This window comes from Loxodonta africana, chromosome 22 (assembly GCF_030014295.1).
Source record: "Loxodonta africana isolate mLoxAfr1 chromosome 22, mLoxAfr1.hap2, whole genome shotgun sequence".
In the NCBI taxonomy this organism is placed as follows: domain Eukaryota; kingdom Metazoa; phylum Chordata; class Mammalia; order Proboscidea; family Elephantidae; genus Loxodonta; species Loxodonta africana.
In genome coordinates, this window is record NC_087363.1 from 34,887,889 (window position 1) to 34,904,086 (window position 16,198).

The 16,198-nt window shown below is 48.7% G+C and overlaps 1 protein-coding gene across 1 annotated transcript in view; it reads left to right on the forward strand.

Annotated features, from left to right (window-relative positions):
* Positions 1-16,198, forward strand: part of EEFSEC (eukaryotic elongation factor, selenocysteine-tRNA specific) — a 300,712-nt gene that overhangs the window by 139,146 nt on the left and 145,368 nt on the right. The window contains exons 3-4 of the mRNA XM_064274793.1: positions 418-514; positions 6,674-6,838. Of these exons, the coding sequence (XP_064130863.1) occupies positions 418-514; positions 6,674-6,838 (262 nt within the window). The remainder of the gene's footprint in view (positions 1-417; positions 515-6,673; positions 6,839-16,198) is intronic.

Genomic DNA, 16,198 nt, shown 5'->3' on the forward strand with positions numbered 1-16,198 from the left:
GAAGGTGCAGTTCAGGTGCATCTTCAGAGAATTTTTGGTTACTAGTACACCTGGAATCTTTAGTACACCTGGAATCTCTCCAGGTGGCTGGGATGTATCTATCAGTCTTTTAAAGGGGCCTTTTATTCAGAGGCCTGGGATCAGGGATCACTGATGTGGGAGGGCTCTAAAGGTAGAGTTTAAATCCTGAGAGGGCCCTTTTTAATTCTGTTGTCAATTGCAAGGCATCTCCCTTTGGGGCCTCCATGTTCTTTCCTGCAAAATGAAAATGAATGATACCCTCTTCCTGAGGCACTTCTGAAGGGATTAAAAAACAGATGCCCAATAGTGTTTGGTTGTTAGCCGGTGCTCTATAGACATACATTGTCCCTGCTGACAATCTGTGTAATTGTGATGGGACTTGTTTTTCTACCCTAGGTTCCGAGGGGCACCAATTATACCAGTGGCGGCCAAACCTGGAGGACCAGAGGCACCTGAAACAGAAGTTCCACAGGGTATCTCGGAGCTTATTGAGGTACTGTCAGCTTGCATCCTGTTTGCCTTCTGGCCCCAGCTCTGCTCAGTCAGGGGCCCATGTGTTCAGCTCTGTCCTGAGGGAGAAAAAGAGAGAGAAGTAGCCCAGGCAAGAAGACTCTGAGTTGGGTCCATTAACCTTCCTCTCTCACATCTAAGCATACCTCCACCCACCTACTTCATAAAAATAAGCCAAAAACCAAACAAACAAAGGACACCAGGCCTGGGGCCCATAGGAGATCTAACTCACCCCCATTCCCTAGCTCTGCGTAACACTTGTCAAACCCTCCCCTCACACATAGCAGCTCCTGCCAGCGTCGAGCTCGGATAGTGTCATCCATCTCATCCCTTCACACTGCACTCATTAGGTGAGGCCCCTCCAGTGTGCTGGCCTGGACCTGGGCTGGGGTGAAGTAGATGGCTCAGCAGTGAGGCGGACAGCATAATTCCTCATGGCCTCAGTGGTCATTGACAGAGGGAGGAAGCCCAGTCATCAAGCCAGGGGCCCAAGGTCAGCCAGCAGAGAGTGTGGTCATGGTAGTGGCACCACTAATGATGGTAACAGTGAAGACGGGAATAGTGGTGCTCACTGGTTGAACACACAGTGTAGAGCTAGACTGCTGGGCTCAAACCCTGGCTCCACCACTTAGTATCTCTGTGATCTTGGGCAAATGATTTTCTCTCTTGCCTCAGTTCCTTCACCAATAAAGTAAGGAATTGTCTTAGTTTCTTTGTGCTGTTGTAACAGAAATACCAAGTGGGTGGCTTTAATGAACAGATATTTATTTTCTCATAATCTAGGAAGCTAGAGGCTCCACTTCAGCTTGCTGGCTTTAGGGGAAGGCTTTCTTTCTCTTTTGGCTCTCGGGAAATGTCCTTGTCTGTTTTCAGCTTCTGTTCCTCAGTTCCTTGGTGATCTTCCTGTGGCATGGCATCTCTCTTTCCCAATCTGTGCTGCTTTGCCTCTGTGCCTAATCTGCTCTTTTTATATCTCAAAAGGGAGTGGCTTAAGACATACCTATACTGATGGTGTCATTAACATAACAAACCACTATTCCCAAGTGGGATCACATTCATAGATGTAAAGGGCTAGGCTTTACAATGCTTATTTTTGGGGGACACAATTCAATCCATAACATTCTACCATTTGAGCCCTCAAAATGTATATTTTTTGCACATACAAAACACATTTACCCTGTCACATTGTCTTGGTTATCGAGGGCTGCTACAACAGAAGCACCACAAGTGGGTGGCCTAAACAAAGCAGAAGTTCGTTCTTTCATGGTGTGGTAGGCTAGAAGTCCAAATTCAGGGCACCCACTCCAGGGGAGGCTCTCTCTCTGCGTCAGTTCTGGAGGAGGGTCCTCTCATCAGTCTTGTCCTGCTCTAGGAGCTTCTTTGCACAGGAACCCAGGCGCTCTGCTTCTGGCACTGTTTTCTTGGTAGTATGAGGTCCCCATGTCTCTCTGCTCAATTCTCTCTTTTGTATCTCAAAAGAGATTGGCTTAAGACACAATCTAATCTTGTAGATTGAGCCCTGTCTCATTAACATAACTGCCACTAATCCCATCTCATTAACATCATAGAAATAAGATTTAAAACAGATAGGAAAATCACATCAGATGACAAAATGGTGGACAATCACACATTACTGGGAATCATAGACTAGCCAAGTTGACGTACTTTTTTGGGGGACACAATTCAATTCATGACACACATCATCCCAAAAGTCTTAAATCAACTCCAAGTCAGAAATCTCATCTTCTGAGTCATCTAAATCAAGTATGGGTGAAACTCTGGATGTATTCCATCCTGAGGCAAAATTCCTCCCCATCAGTGAACTTGTGAAATCCAGAACACAAGTTGAAGCTATTTGCTCCCAGAGTATGATGGTAGAACAAGCACAGGGTAGACATTTCTATTACAAATTGGAGAAATTGGAGGAAAAGAAGGGTTTTTGGGCACTAACCAAGTAAAAAACTCAGTAGAGCAAATTTCATTAGCTTTTAAGGCTTGAAAATAATCCTCTGTTCTCCAGGACTGTGTGGTCAGTGGCCCTGCCCTCCAGGCTCTGGGTGTTGACCACGTTCCCTGTATTCTGGGTGGAAGCCCCGCAGCCCTGGGCATTGGCCTCACATTCCAGGCCCATTACTAGGGCAACCTTGGCCCCTTGGATTTGGGCAGCCCCATTTTCCTAGTCTACTTGAGTTTTGACCCCAGCCCCTTGGCCTTGGGTAGCTTCGTTTTCCTGCTCTCTGGGCATAGCAGCCCTACCCCCTCAACTTTAGGTTAAGGCCCCATTCTCCTGGCTATTGGGCATGGCAGCCTTACCCCCTCAGTTTTGGGAGAAGGCGCATCCTCTTGGCCCATGTAAATGGCAGCCCTGTACTCTGGAACCAAGGGGGTAGAACTCTGCCTTTGAAACCTAGGAGGCGGTTTTTCCACCCTTTGAAATGGAGGCAGCCCTGCCCACCATGGTTCCTCCAGAAGTTCTGCTGATCTGCAAACTGTTCCTAGGATGGTGCCTTCTTTTTCTCGGAGGACAAGAGATGTTTGCAAGCAAGTCACTCTCTTGCCTCATTTCCTGCCTGAAGAATTCCAGGAGGCAGACAGCTTTTCTTTATTTTGTACTGCCTCTGTCCCTTTCACTTGGAGCTGATGGGATTTCTGCTGTGGTGGTTCATTAGATCCATCAGTCCCAGACTTAATCTTTTTAACAAAAGATTGTGTATCCAGGCCCGTGGTGAAAATCCTAGGTCATATTTCCTTAGTTTGTATAACAGAATTTTCCAAATCTTTAAATTCTCATTTCATTTTGCACAGTTCATTTTTAAGTCTGTGTCATGGATTAAATTGTGTCTCCTAAAAATATGTGTCAAATTGGTTAAGCCATGATTTCCAGTGTTGTGTGGTTGTCCTCCATTTTGTAATTGTAATTTTATGTTAAAGAGCATTAGGGTAGGATGGTAACACCATTAACCCAGGTCACATCCCTGATCTAGTGTAAAGGGAGTTTCTCTGGGGTGTGGCCTGCACCACCTTTTATCTCTCAAGAAATGAAAGGGAAGCAAGCAGCAAGTTCGGGACATCATACCACCAAGAAAGCAGTGCCAGGAGCAGAGCGCATCCTTTGGATCCAGGATTCTTGCATGGAGAAGCTCCTAGTCCAGGGGAAGATTGATGAGAAGGCCGACGGAGAGAGAAAGCCTCCCCCTGGAGCTGGCAGCCCAAGTTTGGACTTTCAGCCTACTTTACTGGGAGGAAATAAACTTCGCTTTGTGTAAGCCATCCACTTGTGGTGTTTCTTTTACAGCAGCACTAGATGACTGAGACAGTCTATCTCTTTCCTCTCACATAAGTGACGAGGAGAAAGCACTCAGCCCTTTTCAGATCTTGTTTAGAACTCTCCTAAACCAAATATTCAAGTTCATCACTTACAAGTTCTGCGCTTGACTAAGTATTTGAACATAATTCAGATAAGTGTTTTGCTGCTGTATAAAGGACATTACCTTCCCTCCAGTGTCCAACCACATGCTCATCATTTCCTTTTAAAGCCACGTTTAACACCCACATTTCCAGGAACACTCTGCTCACAACGACAGAAGCTTCCCACCACGGCTCTCAGTTCCTTCTAAGCCTCTGTCAGGATTACCCTCGGTGTCCATACCTTTACCAACAGTCTATTCAAGGCAGTCTAGGGCCTTCCTATGAAGCACATCCAAATTCTTGAGGCCACTACCCATTACCCAATTGCAAAACCACTTCTACACTTTAGAATGTGAAATTCTGGTACCAATTTGTCTTAGTTTGAGTTTCTAGAGAACCACCCTAGATACCACTCCTGGTACCAAAATGTCGTAGTTTGGGTTTTCTATAGGGGTAAAACCAGTGAGACATTTATAGGCAGACAGACAGACAGATAGAGAGAGAGAGAGATTGAATGATTGAGATTTGCTTCAAGGGACTGGCTCACGCAGTTATGGGGCTGGCAGGCCCCAAATCTGTAAGTCAGGCTCCAGGCCAGAGACTTCTACAGGCTTGCATTCATAGGTCAGGCAGCAGGCCGGAAACTTCTGCAGTCTTTTGTCCCAAGATCTGAGACAAGAAGAGCTCAGAGTCAGAAGTGTGAGCTCTGCCAGAATAGCTATTTATATTCTGGAGGCAAACCATACTCCCAAGGAAACGTCCCTTTCAACTGATTGATTGATCACTTCAGATCACATCATGGAAGGTGATTGATTACATTACATAGCATTATGGAATAACAATCGATCCAGTATCTGGCCAAACCACTGAAAATCATAGCCTAGCCAAGTTGACACATAAAATTAACCATCAGAGGAATATAATATTAACAATTCACTCATAGAGTTGTTGTGAGAATTAAATGAGTTAATAAGTCAAATGTGCTTGCAACAGAGCAATGTCAGTGTGAATGTGACAATGATGTATACACCAGGCAGTGCACTGTGTTCTTTACATCTATAGCTATTAATATACCAAGGTGCCCTGGAAGGCTTGAATTATTTATCCCCATTTTACCGAGGAAGAATCTAAGATTCAGAGAGGTTCAGTCACTTGACCAAGATCTTACAGTGCGTAAGTGGCGGGCCAGGATTCAAACTCAGGTTAGTTGCTGGGATCTGCTTTGTTGTTTTCTTGCACTGGGATCTCCAAAGCCAAGGTGTTGGACGCTGACTGTGTTCACTGCGACTTAGCCCAAAAGAAAACAAAACAGCCCCACATTTTTTTGGTGAGGACTTTGTTACTTTTTCATCAGCTCCGGAGAACACTGGCCTGAAAGCATGGGGCAGTTGTTTAAGGCACAGTCCACAAGAATGCTGCTGTGAAGGATGTTAGTATATGCCGTTAAGAAGTCTGCATAAATCTCAGGCCAAAGCCTGTGTTCAATCTCTAGTTTTTTTCCAAATGAATTATTATCACAAAAGTAAGATTTTGGGAACATTCATTACCGAATACTTTTTCGACAACCTATCCCATATGAAATCAGAAAGTAGCAAAATAAAAGAATGCAGTTTTTATTTTCATTTGTTTATTGATAATTAGCTCTGACAACATCTCGAGCACGTAGATGGCATAAAGAAGATTGGTTTGTTGAAGTTGAAAGCATATGGAAAGAGCCGGAGAGGGAGGAAAAGCAGAACCACAAGCTGTGGGGGAGGGAGCGTTGGCCCTGTCACAGAAGTTGGGCCAGCTCTCCATCTTGGCAGGGGCTTGAAGAAATGGCCCATGGGCGGCCCTGGGTGCGAAGAAAGGCTTCATAGCCTCTTGTTCTAGAACTCTCTGCCCCCAGACCTGGCCTGCCCATAGTCAAATGTGCCTGTCCAGGCAGCTGCCCCTGGGAGCAGCCTTCCCCCTCCTCTCCCTGTATCTTCTTTGCTTTTTCTTTCATTTGCTTGTCTTTCTCTCAGGCACAGTGCCAGCTCTTAGAGGTACTTGGAAGTGCTCACAACCCTATAGGAGGTGGGGAACAAAACAGAACACCACAGTAGAGTGTGCCCACTGTGGTGATGGGTGAAGGGGGCTGCAGTCATGCAAAAAGGGTAGAAAAGCATTTTCAGAGGAAGTGGTGTGGGGAGCAGGGTGAGCCAGGCTGGCTGGGTAAAGAAGTTGCTGGTGGGGAGGTGTCCCAGACCTGCCCAGGGCTGGAGCCTGGGCTGAGGTGGGAGATGCTGAGAGATGAGGGCCCAACAGTACTGGGGCTGGATGGTGACAAACCTTATATCCTGAAGGCATCGGAAGACTAAAAATATACACGAGGCCCAGGAGTGACCAGGCTGCCTCTGGTATGGGGTGGAAGCCTTCTGGACTATTGTAGTTATCCTGACAGGAGAGGACAGGGACTCCTCTTGAGTTCCCTTTTCCTTTTACAGGAGAGGACAGGGACTCTTCTTGAGATCCCTTTTCCTTTTTACTGAGCGGAGAGAGCTGCGACCATGGCCAGGCTTGTGTGTAATCACGGAGCTGTCTGTTTCTGGGCACCTGGGCCTGTTTGCCAGGGTGCAGGCTTGCAGCTGGGGCTTACCTTGGCTATGCTGACAAGCCACTGGCCCATCACAGCCTCTGCCCTCCCATCTCACTGCCTTTCTCTGACAGGGCATGGCACCCATGGGTGTTGCCACCAGCATCTCTTTTCTAGCTCCTGACGTCCCAGATTTCCATCCCAACGAGAGACCCGTCAGGACCGTTCCTCATGTCTGTGGACCATTGTTTCTCCATCAAGGGCCAAGGCACTGTGATGACAGGAACCATTCTCTCAGGCTCCATCAGCCTCGGTGACAGTGTGGAGATTCCAGCCCTCAAGGTTAGTCTTGCCCTGTCCTTCCTTTTGGCCTCAGTCTCCAGCCTTGTGGGTAGGCCATAGGCCACAGCCCTTTGCCTGCCGGCCGTGTTCTACCTTCTCTCCTGCTCACCCGCCCCCTGGCTGCTCAGCCACGTCCTGCTGTGCATTCTCTGACCTGGACTCCAGAACTGCCACACTCCCCCATCATCCTGACAACAGCCATTTATTGGTAGCCTCCCAGGTAGGTGTTCTTTCTAGATGAAGAATCTAAGGCTCCAGAAGGGAAGGTGGGCACAAGATCACGTGGTCAACAAGTTAGAGTGCTGGATGTGGACCCTGCCTTTCTTCAATCCCTCCATGTGTCATGGTAGCAAGTACGTGGGGATGTGCTTCTGGGTACCTTCTTCTTAACCACAGAATCTGAAATTGAAAACAGTTTGAGTTTTGTGTCATAGTTGAGCACATAACTGAGCCACTCAGGACTCCTTCAGAGCTGTACAGCCTGGCAGTAACCCAGATCAGTTTTCATACTCCCAGTGACCAGTGGCAGGCGCCATGTTATCCTTCTGAGTACCTGGGAGAAGGATGGACAGCTGGGGTCTGCCCATCACCACATCTTCAGGCACCTACCCAAGCTCTGATTTCAGAGGTGTCCAGTGGCCTTGATATTCCCCTTACCCCATGGGCTTTTCTTACAGTTTTATTCACTGGACAAGAAAAGCTTACAGCTTCACTGACTGCCCTTCCCCTTTAGGGGAGATGGAGGGTGGGAGCGGGAGCTAGTTAGAGCCAGTGAGGCTGCATTGGGGTGCTGGGGTCTGGCTGCTCCCTAGGTATCACTCAGCCTTGTGGATTTATATAGGACAATGCCAGCTGCTAGAGATATTCGGAAGTTCTCATAGCCCTATGGATGAGGGAATCCAGTACACATGCTAACTGGGAATAGCCACCTGGAGTGCTGTGCTGAGGCGGGTTCTAAAGTTGTCTGACTCACTAGGTGGGGACCAAGGAGGGCACTGCACATGCCCATGCCAGTTTTTGCCATTCCTGGTAGGAAAGGGGGCACTTCAGCGGTTAGAGGAATGACCAGGGCTTCCCCAGGTGAAGGAAATTTCAGATTCTAGTCTTAGCCTCTCCCCCTGTTTTATGGTGGTGTGGTTGTTGCTTCCTTCTGTAGGGGTAGTGGTCTTCCTGATCAAGGAGGACCAATCAAAAAGAAAGGCTTTTTTTCAAGGTCCTTCTCTGGCCAGGTGCCAGGACTTCTGGATGCGTCAGCAGGAGCGGGAGGCAAGGCCTTGCTCTCCCCTGAGTCTTGGGGCCTCCCCTATCCACTTCAGATGGTAATCCCCGTCCTCTACTGGCTGCAGTAGGTCTACTAGGTGTAGACCATTTGTCCTGGAAGAGGACCACGTAAATAAAGCCTACCTTAAGCGAGGGACTAAAAGTATAGATCTTAAAAACTAAAGCCCAAATTATGAAAATAAGGTGAATTTATATCTAACAAAATTAAGATCATAGCTGTGACTATGTGCTAATTCTTAGCTGCAGCATAGACTGAATCAGATGCCACGTTTCTTTCCAGTCCTTGTGTTTTGTAATGCTGACCCCTGTGGGCCACCGTGACCTGATGTCCCCTTTGCCCTGGGAGAAAACATGTCCAGAGCCTGGGGGAGGACCTGGGGGTAGGGAGATGGTGTCGGAAGAGGACTGTAGAGAGGGGGTAGACCTTGGATGGGAGTACCTGGGGCTCTAGAGGGAGGAGAAGGTAACGTGATCACAGGTTCAGGGGCAGCAGTACTAGGACCACGAGTGTGGCAGGGCCAGAAGTGGGGACGATGAGATGGGGCTGGTCAGTCATGGACAGCTGGCAGGGATGTTTGAGGGGCATCTTCTGAAGCCTTGGCCACTCTTCTCTGTCTTATAATGGTGGAACTTGGCTATAAGGATTCCGTTGTTGGTCTGTAGTGCTTGGGCAGGTATCCGTGTAATTCTCCTCTTGCTTTGGTGTGCCGTTTTCCCCCAGTCTACTTTTCAGCTGTCTTGGTGTCTGCTGCTATGTGGGAGGCAAGGCCACGGGGTGGGACAAGTCCCTCAGCCCCTCTGAGCTTTGTTTTTCTTGAGAGAAATTGCAACGCCCTGCTTGTCATCTCAGCTTGCAGAGTGCACCATCTGAGCAGAGGGCTGGTTGGCATTAACAGGGCCCTGCCTGGCAGTGCTGGAATCAGAGCTGCTACAGACCCACAGCCAGCTGTGCTTGTCCTGTCCTTTCCTGTGAGGCCCATCTGGCAGGTGGGAGAACTGAGCCCGGGATGTCAGGTAACCAGACAGCACAGCTGGCGCTTGAAGTCACTCGTCCAGCCCTGAAGACCATGTGCTGTGTGCTGTGCCACGCTGCTTCTGGAGCCCAGAGCAGACCTCGGCCAAAGTGCTTCCTCTCCTCCTAAGCACACACCTGGCCGAGGAACAACTGGATAGGTGTGCAGGAGTCCCTCCCCAGGCCTTGGAAGGTACAGTAGCACATTTCAGAGAGGCCGAGCTTCACAGCTCCTTCTGACCTCCTCCCACCCCTACCTTCCACTACTCAGAACTGGAGGCCAGGGCCTATTGGACACTGAGGCTAGCTCAGGGCAGGAGCTTTTCAACTTGACGGCTTCTTCCCAAACACAGTGACATCCCTGTCACATTTCACTAGCAGACTCGGACACATGTGACCACTTGAACTGCCTCAGAGGCGGGGCACAGCCATTCCAAATAAACAGCCGCTTTCCCCTCCTGGCCTGCGCTGACCTGCTGGAGCCTGCCATACCCGGCTCTTGTCCCTGCTGCCCATGCCTGCCCCCAGCTGGGGCTGATTAGTGAGCGAGGAAATGTTGGGGAATAGGGGGGTGAAGGAGCACACAAAAAATCCCATTTAAACCCCAGAGTGGTTTAGCTCCTGACTTCCTGAGGTATGCCAGCCTTCTTCTCAGGCGTTTTGGTTTTCTCAGTCCTTAGCCTGGGAAATGCCTCTCTGATAAGGTTCTGATCTTGGGATTGCAGACTCGTAGGTCTGAAGTAAGTGAATTACTCTGAGCCCTCCTTTGCCTTCAGTGTTGGAATTCTTCAGTGTTGGAATTCTGTACTTGGCTGATTATCTTTTTGGAGTCCTGGGTGGTGCTGACTGTTAATGCCCTCAGCTAGTGATATTTCTAGTGGCAATTGGCTATCAGAGTTGTGACATCAGAAACCATCAAAGCCACAGACCATAGCAGAAGAGCCGGGCTGGACGTTCAGGGGGACCAAGTCTGCTATTCACCAGCTCCATGACCGCAAGTCCAACAAGGCCTCTGTGTCACCTAATTCAGCAAAAACTCGTAGTGACTCCTGCATGCGTGGCTGTGTTCAGGCCTCTGGAAGATGGGAAGTGGTGTGGCATGGACTGGGGTAGCGCATGCAAAGCTCCTGGCACCCAGGGGCACATGGTAGATTTCAGTAATTGATACTATATCATCATTACTGTTGCCATCCAATTTTATTTTCGTGTTGTGAGCTTCTTTTGTGGGTTCTAGAAGTAGGAAATGGTGGGATACTTTACTGATGTAAGGAAATACTTCTTTACGGGAACGCAGAGTGAGTTATTGAAATGGAAAGATGCTTTGCAACCCCTTAGCATATTCTTCCAAATCAAGTCCACATTCAGATTTGTTTTCCTCTTTATTTAAAAAAAAACAAAAAAACTAGAAAGAAGAAGAAAATCTTAAATACACTACTAGGTGGTGCTCCTCTTACCTCTGCCTTTGCTCTTGGAAGCTAATCACAAGGATGAGATAAGACTGTGCCATCTAGAAAGAACCTGTTTTCTTGCCCAAGTGGGCCTGCAGACGCCACGCTTCCTGCCCTGCCCTGCCCTGCCCTGCCCTGCTTCTGGAGGCTCGCAGCCAGCTCGTTAGAGTTGCCAAATACTACAGCAGGGAGCCTTTGCATGGCTGTTTCCCTACCTGGAGTGTGTTCTGGTGGGAATTCCTTTTACACCTTCCAAGCCCAGCCCAAGTTTTACCTACTTGTGGTGAAAGTACCTGTGACCTGGTGCATGCTCCAGGTTTGCAGTGAAGCCGCAGTCTTGCCCATATGTGTCCTCATGCCTGCACCTCCTCCTACTCTCAGCCTTGGAGGGCAGGGACAGTAAGTACCCTCTTCCTTTCCGTGTTCTCAGCGTGGCCTAAGGCTTGGCCCCAGAAGGCCCCTGTGGGAAATGGTTGGTAAAATAAATATACAATTTGTTTTTTAAGAAGATTTTGATTTGAACGTGATAAATAGTGACCTTCGAGGGCTGTATTTGGAGTAGCTGGCCCTGCCCTGGCTACAGACTCAGAAACTTGAGCTGGGCAGTTGGCTGCTTCCTGCTCTGGCTGTGCCTCCTTTGAGAGACCTACATCTTGATGGTTTTGTCTGCCAGCAGCTGTGGAGAGGTACCCTGTCTCAAAAGCTGGCTCATTTTCAGATAAGTGCTTGTGAATCAAGTGCCCAGGGAGATGGAGCGGGCTTCCCGAGCCACCTGTTGAAACGAGCTCTCAAAACTCAGCTTTCTCTGCCTCTGTGTTTTTCATCTAGAAAACACAACGAGTAATTTTTATCCTTAACTATTTTCTGTTTCAGAAGATAGGCAATTTTTACATGTCTGTATATCAATGAAGGAAGGCTTTTGTGAATTTGATGTTTTTGTGTGGTTTATTTTCTGCCACTTGAAGCCCCGCTCTCTGCTCTCTGTGCCTTGAATATGGCTCTGTGTGCCAGGTGCACAGAGCTGGGGCTACTCCCCGGCTCAGGGAGAGTGGGTGGGGCACAACAGCCTGCAGAGATGTTCAGAGAGAAGAGGGAAGAGGAAGGAGAGAAGGGTAGGTAAGGAAATCCAGGGAGATTTTGGGAAAGCTGGAGGGAGACACATGTGACCCTTGAGCAGATCAGCCCTCACTTGGCAGTCTGCCTGAGGAGGCGCACATTGCCTCAGGCCCTGCGTCTCTAGCTCCTCAGCCACTGCACAGGGTCCCACTCAATTGTTGCCACCAGCGCCAGCTCCGTACCCTGCCTCCAGTGCCAGCCTGTCTGACAGAGGGCCTTGGTAAGCTGAGTTGTGTTTGTGCTCTTCTCCTGCTCAGATCCTTCAGTGGGCCCCTGTCACCAACAGGCCCTCATCACTAACAGGTAAGGTCTAAAGTGCTGTGCATGGCACGGAAGGCAGATTCTCTCTTCTTTGATTGCCCCCTCGCCTCAGTGTCTCATCCTAGAGCCACACAGGACCACTCACTGCTGTCACTATATTCAGCAGGACTTTGGTTATAAGTGACAGAAACCCAACTCAAATTGGCTTAAGCGTGACGGTACATTTTTTGGCTCAGGTTACTAAAATGTCTGGGGAGTTGTGTAGTCAGACGTGGTGCCTTTCTGCAGCCCTGGCCCTGCTGGGCTCAGTGTGGGTTCCACTCATAGGTGGGCACCCTGGCACCACCCCGCAGTTCAGGCTGCCCATCTTCCCCCGTGAGCCCAGGCACACTGCTTGTGTGGGTAACTCTCCATACCACTCTGTGCCAGTGACCCCACCCGATCTGCAAGAATCCCACCAGGCACGTGCCACCCAATTCGGAGCAGTTGGACGGGTGTGAAGGGACGTCTGCTGGGGGCTTGGGGAAAGGTTTCCTTGTGTCTATGGTTGTCTTTTTGTACAGGAAAAGACAACCTTTCCCCCTCCTTTGGACACTGAAGGGAGGAAGAATGTGAGGCCTGGACTTGAGGGGGTAAACAGTCCTCTTGCTCTCAGCCAGGGGTGAAGTGAACACAAAAGGAGGCCAAGGCAAGCCTGCACCCTGACAAGGTGTGCTGGGTTTTCCCAGCTGCGACGTGAGGTTTTGTGCAAGACCTAGTGTCCTTCCTGCTGCAGTCAGGGTTACCTGTCACTTGTGGCCCAAGCATCCTAAATGACAGCAGTGGAAAGGCTTCTTGTCTCCAGTAATTATGAGCACGTGGTAGAAATGGGTCTCCATGGCCTGGCTGGGCTAGGAGCTCATCCCTGTGGCCAGGACAAGAGCAGTGTTCTCACTGGGCAGGTGCAGACCCTGCATCCCCCCTGGAGCTGGAATGGGTGGTTCCCTAGGCACATTGGGGTCCTATTACCAGAAAATGCAGAGTAGATGTTGGGCAGGCGAGACTGCCAGGCATTCAGCTGGCCTGGTGCTCTCATGTGTCCCCCTCTATAGCCCAGGCTCAGACACGGGTAGGCTGTGCCTGAGCCCCTCCCATCACTGACTGTGGGGGCTGATTCTTCACCTCACACAGCCTCAGTTTTCTCATGAGGGTAGTTGTGCAGACTTGACAAGACCCTCAGAATGTGTTTGTGGTAAGGCCTGCAAGAAGAGATTGTGTCTTTATCATTGCTGTCATCACACAACTCTGAATCTTGTCTTCCCCAGAGCACAGTGACTTGGGGGTGGGGCCTGAGCCCTGTTCGCCTGCACATCCTGGACAGGCTCTGTGAGGCCTTTGCCTCCATCCTGCCTTTCTTTGGCTTGGGCATGTGAGTCACATCTGCAGCCAACTTGTAATATCCTGTTGTCTCACCAAGGAGACCCAGGTTAGGAAGGACATCACAGGTGAGGACAGAGATTGATTGAAGAGGCGGCAGGGACTCAGAAGGTTTCTGGCTGTAAGTGCTGTTGGCAGAGGCCTGTTTAGCATCCTAAAGATCTTACGAGTTGTGAGATGCTGCCTCTTTACAGGCCATTTTTCTGTGGAAGTCCTTGAGCTCTTTCTCACCCCTCAGTGTCAAGTGAATTTTGTGCCTTTGACATCAGTCCCCAGAGAAGTGGCTGTAGCAAGAAGTACCAGTGCTGGCTTGCACTTCAGAAGACTTGTCCCCCCTCATTCTTTTGTGTGTGAGCCTCCCTTTACTTCATGCTGACATGTCTACACACAGGACTGGGGCTGGAACCCAGGGGCCTGACTGCTTTCAGATTGTCTCAACTCTTAGAGAACCTGGCTTTTAGAGTCCATGGGTTCTGAAGTGCGACAGGGTGTGGGTGAGCCCAGGGAAGGCGGCCAAGTGGGTGGGAGTGTAGGTTCGTTGTTGGGGGTTTTCTGAAAGCTTACTGTGTGCTGCGCCCTGTTCTCAGACCTGTATGTGCATTTGTTCAAGGCTTTTGATGACTCTGTGAGGCAGCGCTATTACTATCCCGCATTTGACAGGTGATGAGACAGAGACACAAGGAGGTTAAAGTCTTGTCCAAGCTGGTCAGTGAAGAACCCTGGATTCCGCTCTGACGTCCAGAATCTGAGCATGCGCCCCAGCTGCCTGAGTGAGTGTGGGCAGCCATGAGCCCTTGGGCTCATACCCCCTTAAACTGAATGGTCCAGGGACCCTCAGACGCGGAAGCTGCTGGAACTGATTTAGAGGCGCCGCCTCGTTCTGCCTTATCCTCCTGAGGGCTTTAAGCAAGCCCTCATTGGAGAGGCTGACTGGAATCCCTGAGGTCAACCTCAGGTCAGTGTCTGAGCAGCGGGCACAGCTAGCTTTTTGTGCTAAGATGAGGGCTGGACGTATCACAGTAGTTGTCTTCCCTCCTGAGAGGTGTCAGTGGTTCACAAAATCCTCCACCTGTGGAAAGGCAATCTGGCTCACCTGGCTGAGGTGCAGCATGGAGGAAATGCCAGCTACAGCCCAAGTGGCGTCTTCTTACAGAAGGATGACAGCGGGGCAGCTTTGTGGCCCACGCTGGCACAGCCCTGCTCCACTGCTGAGGTGGGCACACTTCGTCAAGCTGCCAGCCCTGCCTGGCCATGCTTGTGAGTTTGTGAGTTATCAGCTGGTGCCCAGCACTGGGTGGCTGTATAGACTTCCACTTGGCCCTGACCGAGCTGCAGCCTTCCCAACCCTTTCCTGAGGGTCTGTTGCCTGCGTCTACCAGGCTTTTCTCAGCACCTGCTTCTTTAGATGGGATGACCATCTTAGGATGCCAGCCTTTCCCCTCCCTACCCCTATGCCTGAGCAAGGGCAGTACCACTGCTTGTATGTATATACCTTGTCCTTGACAGGGGGAGGCAAGGAGTGCTGTCATGTGGAGGTGAAGAACAGAGCATCAAAAACTGTTTGCTATGTTACAACAGACCCAACTGAAATTAGAAGAATCATATCAGATTACTATGAAAAACTATACTCAGATAAATTTGAAAACCTAGAAGAAATGGATGAATTCCTAGAAACACAGTACCTACCCTAAACTAACACAAACAGAGGCAGAACAACTAAATAGACCCATAACAAAAGAAGAGATTGAAAAGGTGATCAAAAAACTCCCAACAAAAAAAAGCCCTGGTCCGGACGGCTTCACCGCAGAGTTCTACCAAACTTTCAGAGAAGTGTTAACACCACTACTACTAAAGGTATTTCAGAGCATAGAAAAGGACGGAATACTACCAAACTCATTCTATGAAGCCACCATATCCCTGATACCAAAACCAGGTAAAGACACCACAAGAAAAGAAAATTATAGACCTATATCCCTCATGAATGTAGATGCAAAAATCCTCAACAAAATTCTAGCTAATAGAATTCATCAACATATCAAAAAAATAATTCACCATGACCAAGTGGGATTCCTAACAGGCATGCAGGGATGGTTCAACATTAGAAAAACAATTAATGTAATCCACCCCATAAATAAAACAAAAGACAAGAATCACATGATTTTATCAATTGATGCAGAAAAGGCATTTGACAAAGTTCAACATTCATTCATGATAAAACCTCTCAGCAAAATAGGAATAGAAGGAAAATTTCTCAACATAATAAAGGGCATCTATACAAAGCCAACAGCCAACATCACCCTAAATGGAGAGAGCCTGAGAACATTCCCATTGAGATCAGGAACCAGACAAGGATGCCCTTTATCACCACTCTTATTCAACATTGTGCTGGAAGTCCTAGCCAGAGCAATTAGGCTAGATAAAGAAATAAAGGGCATCCAGATTGGCAAGAAAGAAGTAAAAATATCTCTATTTGCAGATGACATGATCTTATGCAAAAAAAACCCTAAGGAACCCTCCAGAAAACTACTGAACCTAATAGAAGAGTTCAGCAGAGTATCGGGATACAAGGTAAACATATAAAAATCAGTTGGATTCCTCTACACCAACAAAAAGAACATCGAAGAGGAAATCACCAAATCAATACCATTTACAGTAGCCCCCAAGAAGATAAAATACTTAGGAATAAATCTTACCAGAGATGTAAAAGACTTAATCAAAGAAAACTTCAGTACACTTCTGCAAGAAACCAAAAGAGATTTACATACGTGGAGGAACACACCTTGCTCGTGGATAGAAAGACTTAACATTATGAAAATGTCTATTCTA